This window comes from Carassius auratus, chromosome 4, assembly GCF_003368295.1.
Source record: "Carassius auratus strain Wakin chromosome 4, ASM336829v1, whole genome shotgun sequence".
NCBI lineage: Eukaryota > Metazoa > Chordata > Actinopteri > Cypriniformes > Cyprinidae > Carassius > Carassius auratus.
The window spans coordinates 27010488-27029417 of record NC_039246.1 but is presented as its reverse complement, the minus strand read 5'-3'; the positions used below and the strand labels follow the sequence as shown (position 1 = coordinate 27029417).

The window sequence follows — 18930 nt, the reverse complement described above, 5'->3', positions numbered from 1 at the left end:
TTTGTGTTCCAAAGAAATAAAGTCATAAAGGTTTGCAACTACAGACAAGTAAAAATGGCATTATGGTCATTTCTGGGATGAAATATACCTTCCTTAGTCATGTTTCAGAGATTTTACCGATTACTTGGTTACTTCTACATCACTGAACATGTACAGTAAGTGAGAAAAACAGTTAGCAGAGTTGAGGTAAGCCTTTGTTCAATGTAGTAATTCCAGTTTTACTCCTTCTTTAAGACATTAGCTTAAAACCATTCATTGCTAATGGGAATTTCCTTTCCACCTCAACGTATAAATCAACCAGAACTGCCAGTCTACTTAGTAAACAAAGCAGACTTTGTCATCTATCACTAATTTCACTTTTTCCACACCCAACGGCCAATTGGGAAGAGTGGTGGGGCGTGTCAACTTATTTCCAAAGAATGGAAATTTGATAGTTTACCATCTCTTACCAGCAACAGTTCATTTGAATCCCACACAATTACTATTACCCACCCTGTTACAATCAATTGTTCATCAAGTTATTTATAGTCCCCCAGATCAAATGAGTAACTTCTTAGATGAGCTTGATGTGTTACTCTCAAACTTCCCTAAGGTCAGTACACTTCTGGTACTACTCGTTGACCTCAACATCCACCTAAATAAACAACAGGCTGCTGACCTCAACACTCTGCTTGCCTTATTTAACCTCAAGCGTGTCTACTACAGCTACTCACAAATCAGGTAACCAATTGGACCTTATCTAGTACACACGCTACTGCTCAACGGACAACACTCAGACCACTTCGTCATCACTTCTAACCTCACACTGTCCGCTTGATCCTATCCCTACTCAAATCCTTCAGGCAATTTCTTCTTCATTTATACTCACGCTTACTCACATTATCAACACCTCTTTTCACTCTGGTTCATTTCCCACAGGCTTGGGTGACCCAACTGCTTAAGAAACCCTCTCTAAATCCAACACTTTTAGAAAACTACAGACTTTTATCCCTTTTTTGGTTCAATGCTAAGACACTTGAGTGAGTTATGTTGAACTAACTCTCTATGTTTCTTGCACAGAACAACCTCATGGACAGCAACCAATCTGGCTTCAAAAGCGGCCGCTCAACTGAGACTGCACTGTTCTCGGTTACTGAAGCCCTGAGACTGGTAAGAGCAGCTTCCAAATCCTAAGTACTCATCTTGATGGATCTGTCTACTGCTTTTGACAGTGTTAACCACCAGATCCTCCTGTCCACCCTCATGTAGAAGGGCATTTCAGGAACCGCACTCAAGTGGTTCAAGTCTTAACTCTCTGGTAGGTCCTTCAAGGTGTCTTGAGCCCCTTTCACACTGAAATTCCAGATAATACACAGGTAATGTGTCCCGGCAATTGTTCACGGATCGTTAGATTTTGGTTCATTCACAGTGCCAGTGATTTCCCAGAATGTGTGTGTGCATTCACATACAACCCGTAAAGGTCCAAAAGATCTCAGCTTTTGTGCGGATAGAAAGGAGCTAACTGATCTCTGCTTCATCATTACAGTTAGCATATATTTTTGCATCGTGAACGTTAATCTGCCTTCCAAACACCCGTTAATGAGTCGCACGATAATGTGCGTCATCACTACGACACATCCTTTATGGCATTGGTTCTGGCTTTTGTTCACACAGAGCTCATTCCGGCACTAAACCCGGCAATGTTACTAGGTTACTAGGATCGATCCCGGAATCAATCCTGGGATGTGTTTGCATTCACACAGAAGGCGATCTGGCAATGTTCCGGTAATTTTCCGGGACCAATGGTCAGTGTGAAAGGGGCTGTAGAGGAAGTCACAACTTCTTGCTACTGGGTTCCTCAAGGCTCAGTGCTTGGACCACTTCTTTTCTCCATCTACATATCATCTTTAGGATCTGTCGTTCAGAAGCATGGCTTTTCTTATCACTGCTATGCTGATGACACTCAACTCTTCTTCTTATTCCAACCAGATGATCCAACATTAGTTGTTTGCATTGCATAGGTTTTCCCTAACACAACATTAGGAAGATTAAACCCTTCCTAGCAGAGCAGACTGCACAACTCCTTGTCCAAGCTCTTGTTCTCTCCAGACTGGATTACTGTAATGCTCTCTTGGCAAGGCCTTCCTGCATGTACTATCAAGCCTCTGCAACTGATCCAGAATGCAGCAGCCAGAATGGTCTTCAACGACCACATCACACCTCTCTTCATCAGCTTGCAGTGACTGCCAATAGCCGCTCACATCAAATTCAAGGTACTGATGATGCTTGTCTACAAGACAACCAGTGCACATCACCAATATACCTAAACTCGCTAGTTCAGACATATGTGCTCTCCAGAAGCTTGTGTTCTGCAAGTGAAAATTAGCCTCATGGTGCCATCCCAAAGAGGCACACGTTTTCTGAGTGGTTGCTAGGGTGTTTGCTTTGCTATTCAAATTGGTTTATAAGATTTCAGATGGTAGCTAGGATGTTGTTGTTACAGCATTCTTTTTGGTTGCTAGGCTGTTGAAATCGGTCTCCACTGATTCAGACGGTAGCAACAGAGAGGTCTAAGGATTAAGGCGATAGAGCTTAATCTTTATTAATTAATTTTAATGTCAATGTCCTACTTTACAAAAAGCAATAAAGTGCATAAATCTTACGGACAGCTGCAATGACAAAAAGCATATTAACATTACAAATTGAAAATATACATAAAACATGATGTCACGAAGAGAAAGGCTAATAAATCACAACGCATAAATCAGACTTTGCTGAGATTGGTCTGCAAACAAACTTTTGTAAACTAAGACAATATAATGATTTACATAAATCACACGCTGAATGTTTTTACCAGTCTGATTGAGGTTGACATTATAATACATTCAATTAAAATATCTGATATTAATCAACTGACTGCATATGTATGCAATGAAAAATCTATTTATACACTCCCAAACAAATCCAATCTGTTCCTTATGGTTCCTTATCTAATCAACACATTCTATTCTGCTGAGTTACACGTGTAAGATGGAAAACTAAACTGCCTAGTCTTTTCAGGTACCATCAGGCACGTCTTCATGGCAGCCATTGACAAGGTCATCATCGACTGGTGTTTGGCATTCTGGAATCTCCCCGATCACGGCCTTGCGTATCACTTTTAGCCAGCGCAGTTTCACTTCCTCTGTGTCAGCAGTGAAGCAGTGGACAGATTTTGACTGGCACAGACGGAAGCTGGTGGCTGGATGATCCACAGACCGTTGGACATCCTCAACCTGGTAACCCAGGAGCGGGATGGTACACTGGGCTTTGACATCCTAAGAACAAAATCATAGAGAAACCGGTCTCATTCAAGGCTGAAAATGACCCTGTGATATACTCTCGAGACATACTAGGTGTATATGAGTTTATTTTTTCAGACAAATAAAATTTGAGTTATATTAAAAATCCCCTGGCTCTTCCAAGCTTTATAATGGCAGTGAATGGGGGTTGAGATATTAAAGCTAAAAAAAGTACATCCATCCATCATAAAAAGTACTCCACACGGCTCTGATGGGTTAATAAAGGCTAACTGTCGTATGCATATTCACAAGAGAGTAGTGTTCCAGTGGATGATGGATGATTTTATTTTTTTATTTTTATTATTTTTTTTATTTTAAGCGTTATTTTTAAAACAGCAGGAGAGTGCCGAGCACTGAGCATCTTTTTTGCATCGAGCGCTAAGCATTCGGGCGTTGCTTTATATCATAGCAGTCATAGCATCTCAAGAAAAAAAAAAAAAAACACTCAAATGCTCAAAGCTGGTTGTTTTCAGCTGGCAAAAAAAAACACTTTGGTGGACACATGGCCTTAGCATAAGCTCCGATATGAATACGCTAGTCTCATGAAAACCAAGCTTTGTTTACAGCAAAGGGAGAACAATCTCCTCTTGACTTATTTTGAAATCCTCAGACATTCGTCTCAACAAATGCACATTCTGTATTTATAACTTGTGACGGGTGTAGCTAAGTGGTTACAAAGGTGATCTGAGGTTTGCTAGGGCATTGCTTTGTCAAGCTAACATAATGTGAAGCAAGCTACACAAATATATTTATTACTTTTTAGTCATTTCCATTTGGTCTATATCGCATAATTGAAGGGTAATCAATGTGAGCTGGACTACACTTCATCTCTCACCTGTGGAGCGCCGTACAGGTAAAGAACAAGTGCGTCGTGCTGCGGGATCACACACCAGACCCTCTGACACGGTTTAGTTCGGTCTGTACTGTACTGCAGGAAGCCACAAAGGAAACTGTTTCCTGAGACCTGAGCTGCTTCAATCTGGTAAAGGTCAAGAGAAAGCAAAAGGGAAAAATTAAGCAGAAGTGTGAAGTATTTGATTAAATGTAATTAATTACAGTACTTGTGTATCTTCTTGGATACTCTGTAGTATTCCAAAGAAAAAAAATCAAAGATATTAGTTTTACTCTCTTCTTCACTACATTTTTGAATAAGCACTGTACTCTTTAATCCACTACAATGACAATGAGTGTCGCAATTACACATTAGATGTTCACTGTAAGGTATCTCTACATTTTCAGTGCACATTACACCTCTGAAATCAAGATTATTTCAAAAATGGTTCATGCGGACAGAAAAAAAACCCCCAAAACCTCAAGAATTCCTCTTTTCTTCCCGCTGACTGGTTCCTCAGCATCCACTCGTCCGGTAAGAATGAAGTAACAGTCCTTACACACTTTGTTTAATTTGTTGCCGTCGTACCTCAGCGATGCCTTGTAGTCCGAACATTTATAACACACCACCTAAGACACAGTTCAAAACATTACAATCATCATCTCTGAAGCATCTTTGAGTTTCGAGTTCAACAGGAAGTGCTCGTTCAGATTTCCAGATAAACGTAGACATGCAAACTCACGTATCCACATGCCCTGCAGTGGTGTCTCCTGCGGGTCAGAGGGTTGAAGGGCTCCTTGCACTTCATGCACATGGTCACCTCATTGTCCCGAATCCAGCGCGGGGCTCTCTTCCCCAGCTCCTCTTTCTGAAAATCACATGAGCACAGATAAGTGAAGTGTCTTTAATGAAGATTTCCCCCTCGACCCCCACCACAGTCTTCTTTATGCATGAACGGTCTGCTCTTTCTACTTACAGAAACCTCATCCGTTACTTCTTTAGAGGCTGATTTGAATGTTTCGTTCTTCTGCTGAAAGATTTCAATGGTCTCCTTGAACGCCTAGAAAACAAACAGTCTACATTGAAACTTTCCAATGGAAAAAAAAGATAATCAGATAGTAATTGCAACTTTTTAATCTCACAATTCAGATTTTTTTTCCGTGCAACTCTTGATTGCAGGATATAAACCTGCAATTGTGAGAAAGACGTTTTAATCGCAATTCTGAATATCATAAACTAGCAACTAAAAAAAACATTAAATTAGTTTATATAGTTATTATTTTTTAATAAGTTTAGCAATATCTTTATTTAGTGATCTTTATTCATTTTATGTCATTTAGTTTATATTTTCCTTGCAATTCTAAGAATAAAAGTCTGAACAGACCAGCTAAAAATTTAATATAAAAACGTTTTTCTCACAATTGCGAGTTTATATATTGCAATTAAGTGTCACGGGTTTATTTCTGCCAACAAAAAAATAAAACCAAAACGTAATTATGAGACAGAAATATGATAAACAAAATCCACCAGACTGAACTTGGGCTCGCAGTACAGCAACATGTTGTTAAACTGAAAAGAGAACGGCGTTGTTTCCAATTTAATTGGAAAATCGGATAAAAAATATTTTGGTAAAAAATTTTTTTTTTTATATATATATATAAAATTTTTTTTTATTTACTGCTATTCAACAAAACCAAAAAATTATTTAAAATATTTTTTAAATATACGTTTATAGCTATTTAATTGAAAATCATACAAATTTATTTTATGTTAATTATTTTAGATATATATATTAGCCATTTAACTAGACAGACAGACCAAATTATTTCATATTATTTGTATGTATTTGCAGCTATTTAAAAAAATAAATAAAACCAAAACGTAATTATGAGACAAAAATATGATAAACAGAAATATGAAATTCTGAAAAAAAAAAAAAAAAAAATCACAAAGTCACAAATTTCTGCCAAATAATAATAAAATATAACTAATTGCGAATTTTTAATCTCACAACATAACATTTTTTATCAGAACTACAAGAAAAGGAGAACCTAACTGCCCCAACAGTCTATTACTATCTATATTTATATACACATACACTATATGTGTTTTATTCATTTTTTATTTTGTGGTGGAAACCAGTCCTGATTCTAACATTGATATAATTCAGATTTAAAGCAGCTTTGAACAACTCAACAACACTGATACCTTGATCCAGTCCACTTTGTCTTGCTCGGAGCTGTGAATCACAGAAAGCTAGAGTCATTATGTGCTAAAACAGACACGTTCTCTGCTGTTCTCTATATCTGTATGGGTCTGCCCTCACCTGGCCTGCAGCTCCAGCGTTCGCTCTTTACCCGACACCTGGAAAGTGTGAGGATAGTCTTCATTAGACGTCTCAAGCACCTTCATGCCCTCAACGCAGATCCGCGTGCGCACAGTGTACCGCTGGCCCACCAGACTGAACTTGGGCACGCAGTACAGCAACATGTTGTTAAACTGAAAAGAGAAGGACGGCGTGGTTTCAACCCAATCGTTTTATGTCATGCTTTTCAGCCAAACATTAAATTCTACTTACTACTGAAAAGCAAAATTACATACTGTATTTTTCGGACTATAAGTCGCACCTGAGTATAAGTCGCATCAGTCCAAAAATACCTCATGATGAGGAAAAAAACATATATAAGTGGCACTGGACTATGAGTCGCATTCATTTAGAACCAAGAAAAAACATGACCGTCTACAGCCACCAGAGGGCGCTCTATGTTTTCAGTGTAGACTACAGGAGAACTGAGCAGCACAGAGCGCCCTCTGGCGGCTGGAGACGGTAATGTTTTATTTTGGTTCATGTCTCTTAGTTAATTTCTCTTGGTTCATGTCAAATTAATTTTGATAAATAAGTCACACCTGACTATAAGTCGCAGGACCAGCCAAACTATTAAAAAAGTGCGACTTACAGTCTGGAAAATACGGGTATCTTGTTTTCTGGAAAATCTAGAATGCTTTTTTTTGTCAATGCATTTTGATTGAAGGATGTTTAGATGGAAAACAAGGCAAAAATACTGCGTGAGAAGCATCTAACCAGGAAAAGGTATCTCTCCATGGACGAGGTGTTTCTGGCGGCCAGCTTTAGGATTTGTCCTTCTTTAATGAGCTCGTTGGATGGGTGAACGATGTCCTCCTCACCTCCCAGCATCTCATAGATCTCCATGAGCTTCTTCAGGTTCTCCTGAAACACATGCATATAAAACCAGTGAAGAATTTATAGAGAGCGAAACACTAATGACTTGTAGGGACCGATTGTTTGTTGGTTGGTTGGTTGGTTATTTGAATGCAATGCATTTTCAAGTTGAAATACTATACAAAAGATATATAAAGATATAAACGTTCAAATGGATTCAGCACATCTTGCTTGTGAAAGTGTCTCTCACCATCTTGCGGATGGCCGTGTTGGAGTGTGTGGCAGCCATTGAGATGATGTTCAGAGACTCTGGAAAGGAGAAGGAGAAGTGATATCTCAGCTGACTCATCCAGTTATGGAACTGAAAGCAGTTGGGAACTAAACAATACTTTCATTTGATCTCAAACCCTCACGTTCAGTTGCTCACAGAAGCGTGCAAAATAAGTTTACTTTGCTCAGAACATAAAAAAAAAAAATGTCCTTGTGAGCATATTATTTGCTTGACTTGTGAGAAAAGCGAAAGCAGATGTGTGTATCTCTCACTCTTGGCCTGGCTGCAGTCGGGGTCGTCCTCCGGGAGTCTCTTCAGATAGTCTTTGAGCAGCATCTCGTAGCGAGGAACCCTCTGCACCGGCTCCAGCATGTGATGCTGCAGAGTCAGGTTCCCACACACCTCCTGACTCTACACAAAACAATCAACAGCTCGTCGTTACCATCTTCTCCAACTACTACACAATCAGTGGTCTCTCGGCACTGGAACATTCAATCTAGTGTTAGAAGGTCATGCCATTCATGGATTCTCATGCAGAAAATTACTGGGGGAAAAATGTATTTTTTAATTAAGCTTAAAAAAAATAAAAAATAAATAATATATAAATATATATATATATATATATATATATATATATATATATATATATATATATATATATATATATATTATTATTATTTTTTATATATATATATATATATATATATAGTGATGAACAGTTTAATATACATTTTTTTTAAAATATATTCTCAGCTATTTAACTGGAAAATCCAGGCAAATTATTTTATATAATTTTTCTATATTTAGAGTTATTGGAAAAAACGGATAAAAATATTTTGGTTAAAAAAATATATGATAAGAATTTAGGTAGTGGGGAGTATTTTATTTTATTTTATTTTTTTATTTTATTTTTTATTTTTTTTATTTCAGATATTTACTGCTATTCAACAAAACCAAAAAATTATTTAAAATATTTTTTAAATATACATTTATAGCTATTTAATTGAAAATCATACAAATTTATTTGATGTTAATAATTTTAGATTAAGATTTAAATAAGATTTAAATATTTAGATTACAATAATTTGATCTGTCTGTCTAGTTAAATGGCTAATATATATATATATATATATATATATATATATATATTAGCCATTTAACTAGACAGACAGATCAAATTATTTTATATTATTTGTATGTATTTGCGGCTATTAAAAAAAAAAATTCACACCAAATTATTTTGATATTCGAATATATTTTTAGATATTAAACTGGAAAAAAGAAATCACCAAACTATCTAATATTATTTTGGTATATATATTGCACTGGAAAAATCTGAAAATCAATTATTTGTTATATTATGTAGCTATATAACTGGAAAATCAGACCAAAATGCCTTTAAAGGCGGTAGAATAAGAGTTCATGAAGTGATGAGTACTTTTCTGTTAAAAGTTTATTTATTGGGTTATCATCAAGTAAAAGCATGCACCCACACACACACACACACACCTGTATGTCCTGAATGATGGAGCTAAACTGCGCCGATCGCTCCGTCCACTGTTTGAGCAGGTCCATGGCGTTGTCAAAGTTCTTCACGTACTCGGCGTACATCCGGAGAAAGGGTGCGAGCTGTGCTAAGATGTCCCCGATGCGGGGCGTGGAGTCCCTGCAGGAGGACGCAGACGTGAGCGGGTGAGTGTGAGAGCTGAGGATGAGGAGAAGCGTGAGGACGAATCGGCCGGCGCTCACCACTGGTTCATGCGTGTCTCCAGATCCGGCAGGAGGAACTGGCTGTGGAAGGTGTAGATGGATCCCACATTGGAGAAGATGCCCTTCACCACCTCCACAGGAAACGTCCCCTTCCCAGCCTCCTCAGTGAGTTTAGCGCAGAACACCTGCAGAAACACAGAACTCACTTCACATGCACACTCTTAAAAATAAAGGGTTTCTAAATGGCTTCTTGTTGCAATGCTATAGAAGAACATCTTCGGTTCTTTAAAGAACCTTTCAGCAATAATTTCTTAAAAGAACCATTTTATATTAGTATGAAGAACATTATTAATCTAAAAAAGTTTTTTTCCATTATAAAGAACTTGTATGCAATACATGCGTTCCATTTTTCATTTAATAAAAAAAGTATAATCTATTAAAAATTTTTTTTTGACATTTTATATTTCAAGTAATTTAATCATTTTAAAATTAATAATTTAAATAAATATTTTTTAAATGAACAATTTAGCAATTTAATAATTTTATAAAGGTTTCATGGATGTTAAATGTTCATCATGGAGCCATTTATGATCAAATTAACCATTTAAATTATTAATTTTAAAATTAATAATTTAATGTAATGATTCGTTATCATTTAATAAAAAAAGGTTTCAGTGATGTTAAATATTGTTAATGGAGACACTTTAATAATTAAAGCAATTTAATAATTTAAAATGTATAATTTAATGTAATTTTTTTAAACATGATCACGATCAATTAAAAATGATTAGCTTAAACAATTAAACATTTATTAATTATTTAAAAAAATATTAAATACTAATTTTACATTTAGTAATTAAACTAAAAAATTTATAATAAATACATTTTATTCCTTTGAAAAGGTTCAATGGATGTTAAAGGATTTTCATGGAACCAAAGTTGATACTTTTTTATATATATAAATAAATAATTTAGCTAATAATAATATTTTTTTTTGAATAATTGTAAAATTGATCCTATGAGCCATTTAATCATATTAAAATATGAAAATAAAATTCCAGTTCTTCATGGAACCATAAACGGCCATTTTTTTAATTAATTATTTAACCAATTCAGCATTTGCGAGTAATTTATTAATAATGTAAATCATGCAATCCTTTGAAATAATTTGTCATAGGTTCCACGGATGTTAAAGATTCTTAAAGGAAGCATCGAAGCCAAATAAAGCAGCTTTATTTTGAAGGATGTAAAAGTGTGTGCCCTGACCTGGTCCAGTAAGTGCAGCCGGGTCACGTACGCTCTCTCCGTCTGCAGCAGCTCACTGGCGATCTTATACAGCTTGAGCTCTGTGATCTGCTCCTGATGAAAACAGCCTGTTATTTCCTCTCACTTATTCAATCTGAAAGCATGACACGTCTCTGCGGTAATGTAACTTAGGTCATGAATGCTGCTGGAAAGCCACTAACATTCAGTGTAAAACTACTGTACGCTGAGTGGAAAAAAACAGGGCCATGTGGTCGATAAAATCATCTGATAGCAGTCACACAAAGTCATGCAATATATACAAAGAAAATGAGTTGATGGCATGATGTTAAGGTGATGTAACTGACCGTCAGGATGCTGTTTTGTGCTTCCCAAGATACTGTTTTTAGTCAAAAGAGTCCACATCCCAAATCTCTGTGGTATTTTGGTCCCTAGATACGACTTGCATCCCTTTTTCAAGGGACTGCAGAGTTCACATTACATTTCCATTCATTTATTTAGCAAACTGTTTCCTCTAAAGCCTTTACGAAGAACTATTTTGAATAATTTGACATTTTTAATGATTATAATAATTGTTTTTACGTAATCATTTAAATCATCTTAAAAGTAATCAATTAAATAATGCGTAAGTAAAATATCGTTACAATAAATAATGCAATGCGAATCGTGTCATTTAAATAATAAAAATAATACATTTTCACCATTTTTATTGCCTGATTGTAATCTTTTCATCAAAGTATAACTAAATACAATAATGGAGACAAATACAATTTATATTATTTAAAAACAACAATAATAAATATCTCACAGATAACACGCTTTAATGAAATAATTGTAGATATTTAAATATTAAAATAATGTGTGCATTTTGTGTCATTTTAAAACAAATAATTTAATAACGTTAAAACAATAACTATAGTAATTCATAAATTAACTTTTTTTTTATTAAATAACACATTTTGCAATAATTAAGACAAATGCTATTTATATGATCTATATTATGCATTTTCACTCATATTGTTATATACAGATGAAAACTGCAGATCTAATCGCTTACCATTGCACAAGAAGTCATGCCAATGTTTATGAATTAGGCTTCGGCCTTTATTCAAATCCCTGATATGAAGTATAAGCTCTAGTTAAAGTGATAGTGGTGACGTCTCACTTGTTTGTCTTCATCTTTCTCCATGTTCTGCGTCTCTTCATTGAGGACGTTGTCCTGAGTCTCGTCCTCGTGGTCCTGTGGAGCTCTTTCACTGCTGCTGCTGCTGCTTTCTGAGCGAGCCGGGAGATGTTCAGCGTCCGTCTCTTGCTCTCCAAACTCAGCGTGACCTTTGACCTCTTCTGACCACCAGCCAGACCAGACGTGCCAGCCGGAGGGCGACTGGGTGCAGACGAGGCGCTCCGGTGGAGAGCCGTCTGATGAAGCTTTGGTGACGCTGGAGGAGAGAGTATTAGGTGACAAACAGCGTGTCTAGAACGCCACTTCAACAGGAAGTGAAAGTCTCAGAGGCGAAAAAAAGAAAAGAGGGGGTGAATTCCCCTTCACTGTCCTATTTATGAAGTGTGAACGTAAGATACTACTCAGCAATCTTTCTCATCATCTTAAACACCAAAACATTTGGTGCAGGACTGACAGAAACTATTTTCACAAAGAAAAAGTTACATTTCAGTACTTCCTCTGTTTTTTTTGTGTTCATTTTATGTGCCATTTTTGGAGAACATTATTTCTGGGTTTTTGGACCACAGAACAAATTATAAGGGTCCATTTTTTTTAAATTGAGATTGAATAAATAAGCTTTCCAATGATGTATGGTTTATTAGGATCGGAAAATATTAGACTGAGATACAACTATCTGAAAATCTAGAATTTGAGGGTGCAAAAAAAAAAAAAAAAATATTGAGAAAATATATTTTTTAGAAGTTTTCTAGAAGTGCATATTACTAATAAAAATGAAGTTTTAATATATTATTTTTACAAATTAAAATGTTATATATATATATAATTTTTATATATAATTTTTTTTAAATTAAAAATAAATACATTTATGCATTTATTCATTCATTCATTGTTTTACTTAATTGAATGATTTTTTTTTATTAAATTACAAAATGTAAATAACATTTTATAAACATTAATGCATTTATTTATTCATTGATTGTTTTACTGAATTGAATGATAATTTTTTTATTAAATTACAAAATGTTATTTAATAAAATAACAAATTAAAAAGCAACCCAGGATAAGTTGTTTGCTTAAACTTTTTTTTTTTTAGTGAAAATACTGGTCAAAATATGCATTAGTTTCAATGTAATAATAAAAAAATTTATTACTTTTTTTTTAATTAATTTTATAATAACTTGTTTTTTTTTTTAAGTTTGGTGTTTTTTTTTATGCTAATAAATAGACGTTTCTGATGCACACACAAATCAAACCCTCCGCACCTCCTGTCAATGTTTCTGTGGTATTTCGAGATCACTGACGTTCGTCCTCGGGTTATGTTTGTCGTCGTCTCCTCCTCATCCATGAGGTCTCCAGCTGAAATCTTGACTGGACACTGGAATTTGGGTTTGGGAAGAACTATAGCGAAAAATAAAGACATGAAAGACGCTTCAGAACTGATATTTTGTGATCATCTGTGACTAGGAAGTATTTTTTTCCAAAACAAACAGCAGAGGTCAGTGTAATCAAACCCATATGTGATATTTCTCATTTTAAAATTAAATTAATTAATTTTCATAATGTATTTTTGATTTTTAATTACACTTTCTGCAATAACCAAACTCAAATATGGGTCAGTGTAATCAAACCCACATGTAATATTTTTAAATTAATAAGTTCAATATTGTAAAATAAATAATCAATCATTTTAATAAATTAACTTTACAACAATGTCATTTATATTATTTAAAAATAAAATAGTATAATATAAAATATTAATAAATTTTCACCCATTTTATTGTCTTACAAAAGGATTAAGTTAAGAAATAATTCATTTGAATAATTTTTTATATTAATATAAATTGTTTATCATAATAAAATATTTAATTATAATTAAAAAAAACTTACTAATTTGAATAAACAATTTTATAAGCAAGCATTTGAATAAATTAAACCATTTTATATAAATAATAAAAAATATATAATTTCTTTCTCAAATTTAAGATCTAAGGAAATATGATGAGAAACCTACATAAAACCTCTAATACATAAATAATAATAAATTAAAAATAAACTTTCAGACCATTTTTTTTTTTATTTTCAAAGTCTAAAAACATTTTTAGTTTTCATTTCTAAGTCTTAAAAGAAAAAATCTTCCATGTTGTGTCTCAATAATAATAATAATAATAATAATAATAAACCATATTGATTTTATTTACACAAGAATCAATGTGGGAAAACAGTTCTAAATGTAAAGCATGACGCTCTGCTGTAAGTATTTGCCATTTCACTTATAACTTCATGCATAAATACTAGTAGTTTTTTTTTTTTTTTACAGGAGGTTTGTGGGTAAAGCCCACAGTGCCTGGCTCATGTTAAACAACCTACATGATCTAAACATCACTTCCTGTGCTCCTCCAGCTGCTTTACACTCAACCCGCACTACTTCATATTTCAGAAGGCTGTTAAAACGAGTGCAGTGTAAAGAGTTAACGGGATGCTGATGCTGATGCTGAAGTACCTGGTGGAGGAGGCATTGAGACGCTGTAGACCGCTGACCTTCTCAACACTGAGCTCCTGTTATTCAGCAAACGCTCCACTGTAACACTGTCACACTGGCCACCGCATCCAACATCTCCTGTCCACACACACACACACACACACACTTCACTTCTGCAAAGCCAGGTAAACCATTAAACCGACCGAGTGATGTGGGATGTTTCTGGGTACATTTTAAGCCAGCACAGACTCATTTGATGTGTGGAAACGTGTGGATAATGTTTTTTTTTTACTGTTAAAACTGTAAAAATCAGCATTTACTCCTTTGATTGAGAATCTGAAGTGAAAGCAGCATCTGAAGGATGTGTTTAGTGAAAACGGCTGCTTCCTCTATTGTGCGCTTGAACACATCCTCTTGAACAGCATTGTGTGATTATAGATTTATAAACCACACTGCTGCAGTGTTTCTGTGGTGGTATGCTGGTATAGCTCTAACTTAACAACTCTTTAAATGTGACCCTGGAGCACAAAAGCAGTCAGAAGTAGCGCAAGGATATTTAAAGCAATAGCCTACAGATTTTAGGAATTACAGATTTTTTCATTTTACGCCAGAAATCATTAGGATATCAAGTAAAGATCATGTTCCATGAAGAGATTTTGTAAATTTCCTACCATAAATATAATAAAACTTATTTTTTGATTATTCATATGCATCACTAAGGACTTCACTGGGACAACTTTAAAGGTGATTTTCTCAGTTTTTTTTTTTTTTGCACCATCAGATTCCAGATTTTCAAATAGTTGTATCTCTGCTAAATATTGTCAGATCCTAATGGAAAGCTTATTTATTCAGACACTTAAAACCAGCTCCAGAGTCACAAATGAGGATTTGTGTGTATTTTGGGTAGGGGCAGGTTGTCTCGATCATTTTATATTTGTTATGATATTTGTTAATCAAATCATAGATGGGTCACAAAAAATTATTATTATTTTTTTTAATTATTATTATTATGTTTTTCACTGCTAACATATAACATAAAAACAAAGAAATACAGCTAGATTATGAAATATGACTTCTAATTAAATTTTGCTTTTTGTCATTGTTGGTTATTCTTTTTTAATATTCCTATTCAGCTTAATTTTTTTCAGTGTGACCTGCTATAAGATCATATTTTGCATTGCACAGTTGCTATTATTTTTATATTTTCAGCTTTCACTTTAATTTTAGTTTAAGTTGTAATTTAATTATCTTCTGTGCTTTGTAATTTTGTATATTTTTATTCCTTTTTAAATATTTGTTAGAAAAATCTTTGATTTATTGTTACAAAGAGTACAAAAATATTTCGATTTCATTTTTATTTCAGTATATTCCTGTTATTTATTTGTTTTACTATAAATATTTTTTACAACACTACAATAAACAGCAGAATCCAAGATCATATTTTTAATCACCTTTCATTTTTATATTTCCATTTGTGTGTGTGTGTGTCTATCTATCTATCTATCTATCTATATATATATATATATATATATATATATATATATATATATATATATATATAGTTTAAGTTGATTATTATAAGAGTTTATTCAACAATAACTGCAATGAATCCAGATACTGTGTGACAACGTGCCCCACTATAAGAGCAGTGAGCATTAAATGAGCTGTAATGTGTGTGTGTGTGTGTGTGTGTGTGTGTGTTAGAGAAAATAATCATAGAAAAGTTAGAAGACTTTAATAGCCTAAACTCTGATGACAACTTATAAAATATTTTCTCCTATAACTTTAAAAATATGTTTATTTGATGTATTATCATTTCCGTTGTATTCCTTTTTGTCTCTTAATAAATAAAAGATTAATTATGCTGAAATAAAGGCAGCATGTTGGACTGCGGTTGACAATCTTTTAAGAAATGTGAGTTAGTGGAGGCCTGTGCTTCCTCAGTCTGCTTTCTCAGTTCCACAGGCTCTGAGTCCATGACAAAGACTCCCTCACTCATGCTTTCAACAACAGACCCTCAGAAGGAGAAGTGCTGCATCCACAAGCTCTCAGTGTCATGAGAAACTTCAAAAACCCTTTCCGTTTGCACAAAAATCACTTGACAGAGATTTCACTTTTTCAGCAATCATATATTTTGGAGATGAGCAAAACCAGGAAATTCATTTTTAAAATGACGCACCAAATGTCATATTTTTGTTAAGTAAACAAACAAAAATGTATATATAAAAATTCTCCAAAAAAAAAAAAACATAACCCTAACCCTAAATACATATAAATAAAAATATGTAATACTATTTAAGTAAATAATAATATAAATAAATATAATAGAGATATAAAAAATTATGTAAATATAAAAAATAACCCTATTTAAAAATACAAATTAAAATGTTTATTGTATTTTAAATAAATGAATTAAATAGAAAATAATAAACACACACACGTGTATAAATAAATAAATAAATAAACATAAAATAAAATTATTATATACATTTCGGTTTATGAATTTCATCTGCAAATAATAAATAAATATATAATATATATATATATATATATATAATAAATATAAATATATATTATATGTGCATGTGTGTGCTTCACAGATGAAATTCATAAACTGCAAAACGTAAACATGACATATGAACATATGAAAAACAAATAAACAACAGCACACACACTGACCTGTTCTCCGGTCACACACTGCTCTCCTAAATCATGTATGTTGACAGTGAACATGACTCCTGCGATCACTGCATGCCCTTCTCTATCTGTTCACTGCATTTCCCTTTTTTCTGCACGAGCGCATGTGTGTGACATTTATTGTGCAAGAAACTGCTGACATTGAGACTCTGTCAGGCCTCATCAGTTAGTTTGGTTAAGTTCACTAACTTGTTTTCATCTGGAAAATAAACACTGTAGTTCCCCACACACCTGTTTTTGCTCCTCATTAAATCAAATATCATTAGTGAAGATTCGAGCGACTGAGTTAGTTCCTCATATTGATGTGTCATTTGAGATTCTTCTGTATATGAACTACCCTTTTAATTATCTTTTGAAACCACGTGTTGTTTTCTGAGATAATGTGTCAAATAATAAAACAATTCTCTGGGCTACATGAGCTGTTGTTTTGATTGAGGTTAAGTCTAATATACAGTGTGTGTGTATTAGTGTTTATACTGTCCTCTGCTGGCAGAAAGTTATACTGCTATTAAATGAAAAGTTATTGCAGAAACCAAATAAACTAGTAATATAGGCCTACATTTAGCCAAAGCGACTTACAAATGAGGCATTTTTATTATAATTTTAAAAATATATGTATATACATTTTTTCCTTCAGTTTTAAATATTTTAAAAGTTAAACTAAATAAAAACGATAAACGTTTCCTTGTCAACTAACTGAAATAAAATACATTTATTTATATTATATAGGCTATATTTAATGTATAGGCCTACTTCAGGTAATAAAAACGTGTTTTGTTTATAATTTGTTTTTATTTATTTATTTGTTAACTATAATATCCCTGCATTGCATACATAAAATTAAAATATGTTTAAACAAAATAATCTACAAAATAATATAACATTTTGCTCATTTAGTATAACACAATAGATATAAAAATAAATAATTAAATAAAAAATAAATGCGTTCATAAAAATGGCAGATAAACAGATTCGCTGATGCGAAAAAAACAAAAACAGGAAACTGATATTTAATCACGAAGATTTCTGAGTCGTTGTGCAATCCCACAACAAGCTCAAACATGTGACGCTGTGTAAAACGGTAAAGATGTCTCACCGGGAACCGATCCCCGTCTGAATTTCTTCTCTCCATTCGGTGCAGATCTTCTCCTGAACTCCTCCAGATCATACGCGCCCTTCTTCACCTTCTCAAACATCTCAGAATCGCAGGAACTTTAAATAATCACTTTAAATCCTCAGTAAAGGTGTAAAGTTATCGTGCTGTGTTGTGCTTGCTGCGCGCTTCAACCAACCTTCACCCGTCGAATCTTTAGTATGAATGAACGTAGAGCATCAATACTGTGAGTATGCGCACTAAAGTACATCATAAATTAATTAAACTATACTTACTATAATTAACTCAAATTATTTCTTAGAAAGATATCTATCACCTGGACACGAACGTCACATCTACATTTATTCATTTAGCAGACGCTTTTATCCAAAGGGACTTACAAATGAGGACAATGGAAAGAATCAAAATCAACAAAAGAGCAATGATATACAAGTGCTAGAAACAAGTCTCAGTTAGCTTAACAGTACACGTAGCAAGGGCTTTTAAATAATATAATAAATAAAAAGAAAACAGAAAATAAAAAAAGAATAGAGCAAGCTAGTGTTAGAGGTCTTTTTTTTTTGCTTTTGTTTATTGTATAATAAATTAAAAGAAAATAGAATACAAAATATTAGAAAGCTACTTAGTATTTTTTTTTAAGAAAACAAGCTGTAAATTTAATAGAGTGGAAGTCTAAAAGGGAAAAGCGTTTATATATATATATATAATAAAATTCGACTAGAGAGTGCTAGAGTTAGAGGGTCAAATAAAGACGGAAGAGACGTGTTTTAGCCGATTCTTGAAGATGGCTAAGGACTCAGATTGAGTTGGGGAGGTCATTCCACCAGGAGGGAACATTTAATTTAAAAGTCTGTAAAAGTGACTTTGTGCTTCTTTGGGA

General features: G+C 33.7%; 1 protein-coding gene across 1 annotated transcript; it reads right to left on the bottom strand.

Moving 5' to 3' along the window:
• Positions 1–2522: 2522 nt before the first annotated feature.
• On the bottom strand, positions 2523–18235 carry LOC113064558 (FYVE, RhoGEF and PH domain-containing protein 4-like). Its single transcript, XM_026235413.1, has 17 exons — positions 18033–18235; positions 14261–14377; positions 13023–13158; positions 11743–12016; positions 10581–10673; positions 9354–9499; positions 9114–9270; positions 7877–8015; positions 7584–7642; positions 7235–7381; positions 6479–6651; positions 6361–6391; positions 5129–5212; positions 4895–5020; positions 4632–4781; positions 4156–4299; positions 2523–3296 (listed from the first exon to the last, which is right to left on the bottom strand). Exons 1-17 carry the CDS (start codon positions 18130–18132, stop codon positions 3036–3038), a joined length of 2337 nt encoding a protein of 778 aa, XP_026091198.1. The 5' UTR covers positions 18133–18235; the 3' UTR covers positions 2523–3035.
• Between the last annotated feature and the right edge of the window lie 695 nt (positions 18236–18930).

Bases quoted from the DNA above. Each gene is read 5' to 3' on its own strand.
- LOC113064558 (XM_026235413.1), bottom strand. From the start codon at position 18,132: ATGTTTGAGAAGGTGAAGAAGGGCGCGTATGATCTGGAGGAGTTCAGG. The intron at 10,674-11,742 runs GTGAGACGTCAC...TGTTTTCATCAG, and splicing joins AGAAAGATGAAGACAAACAA to GAGCAGATCACAGAGCTCAA. The intron at 6,392-6,478 runs GTGAGGGCAGAC...TGTGATTCACAG, and splicing joins ACGCTGGAGCTGCAGGCCAG to CTCCGAGCAAGACAAAGTGG.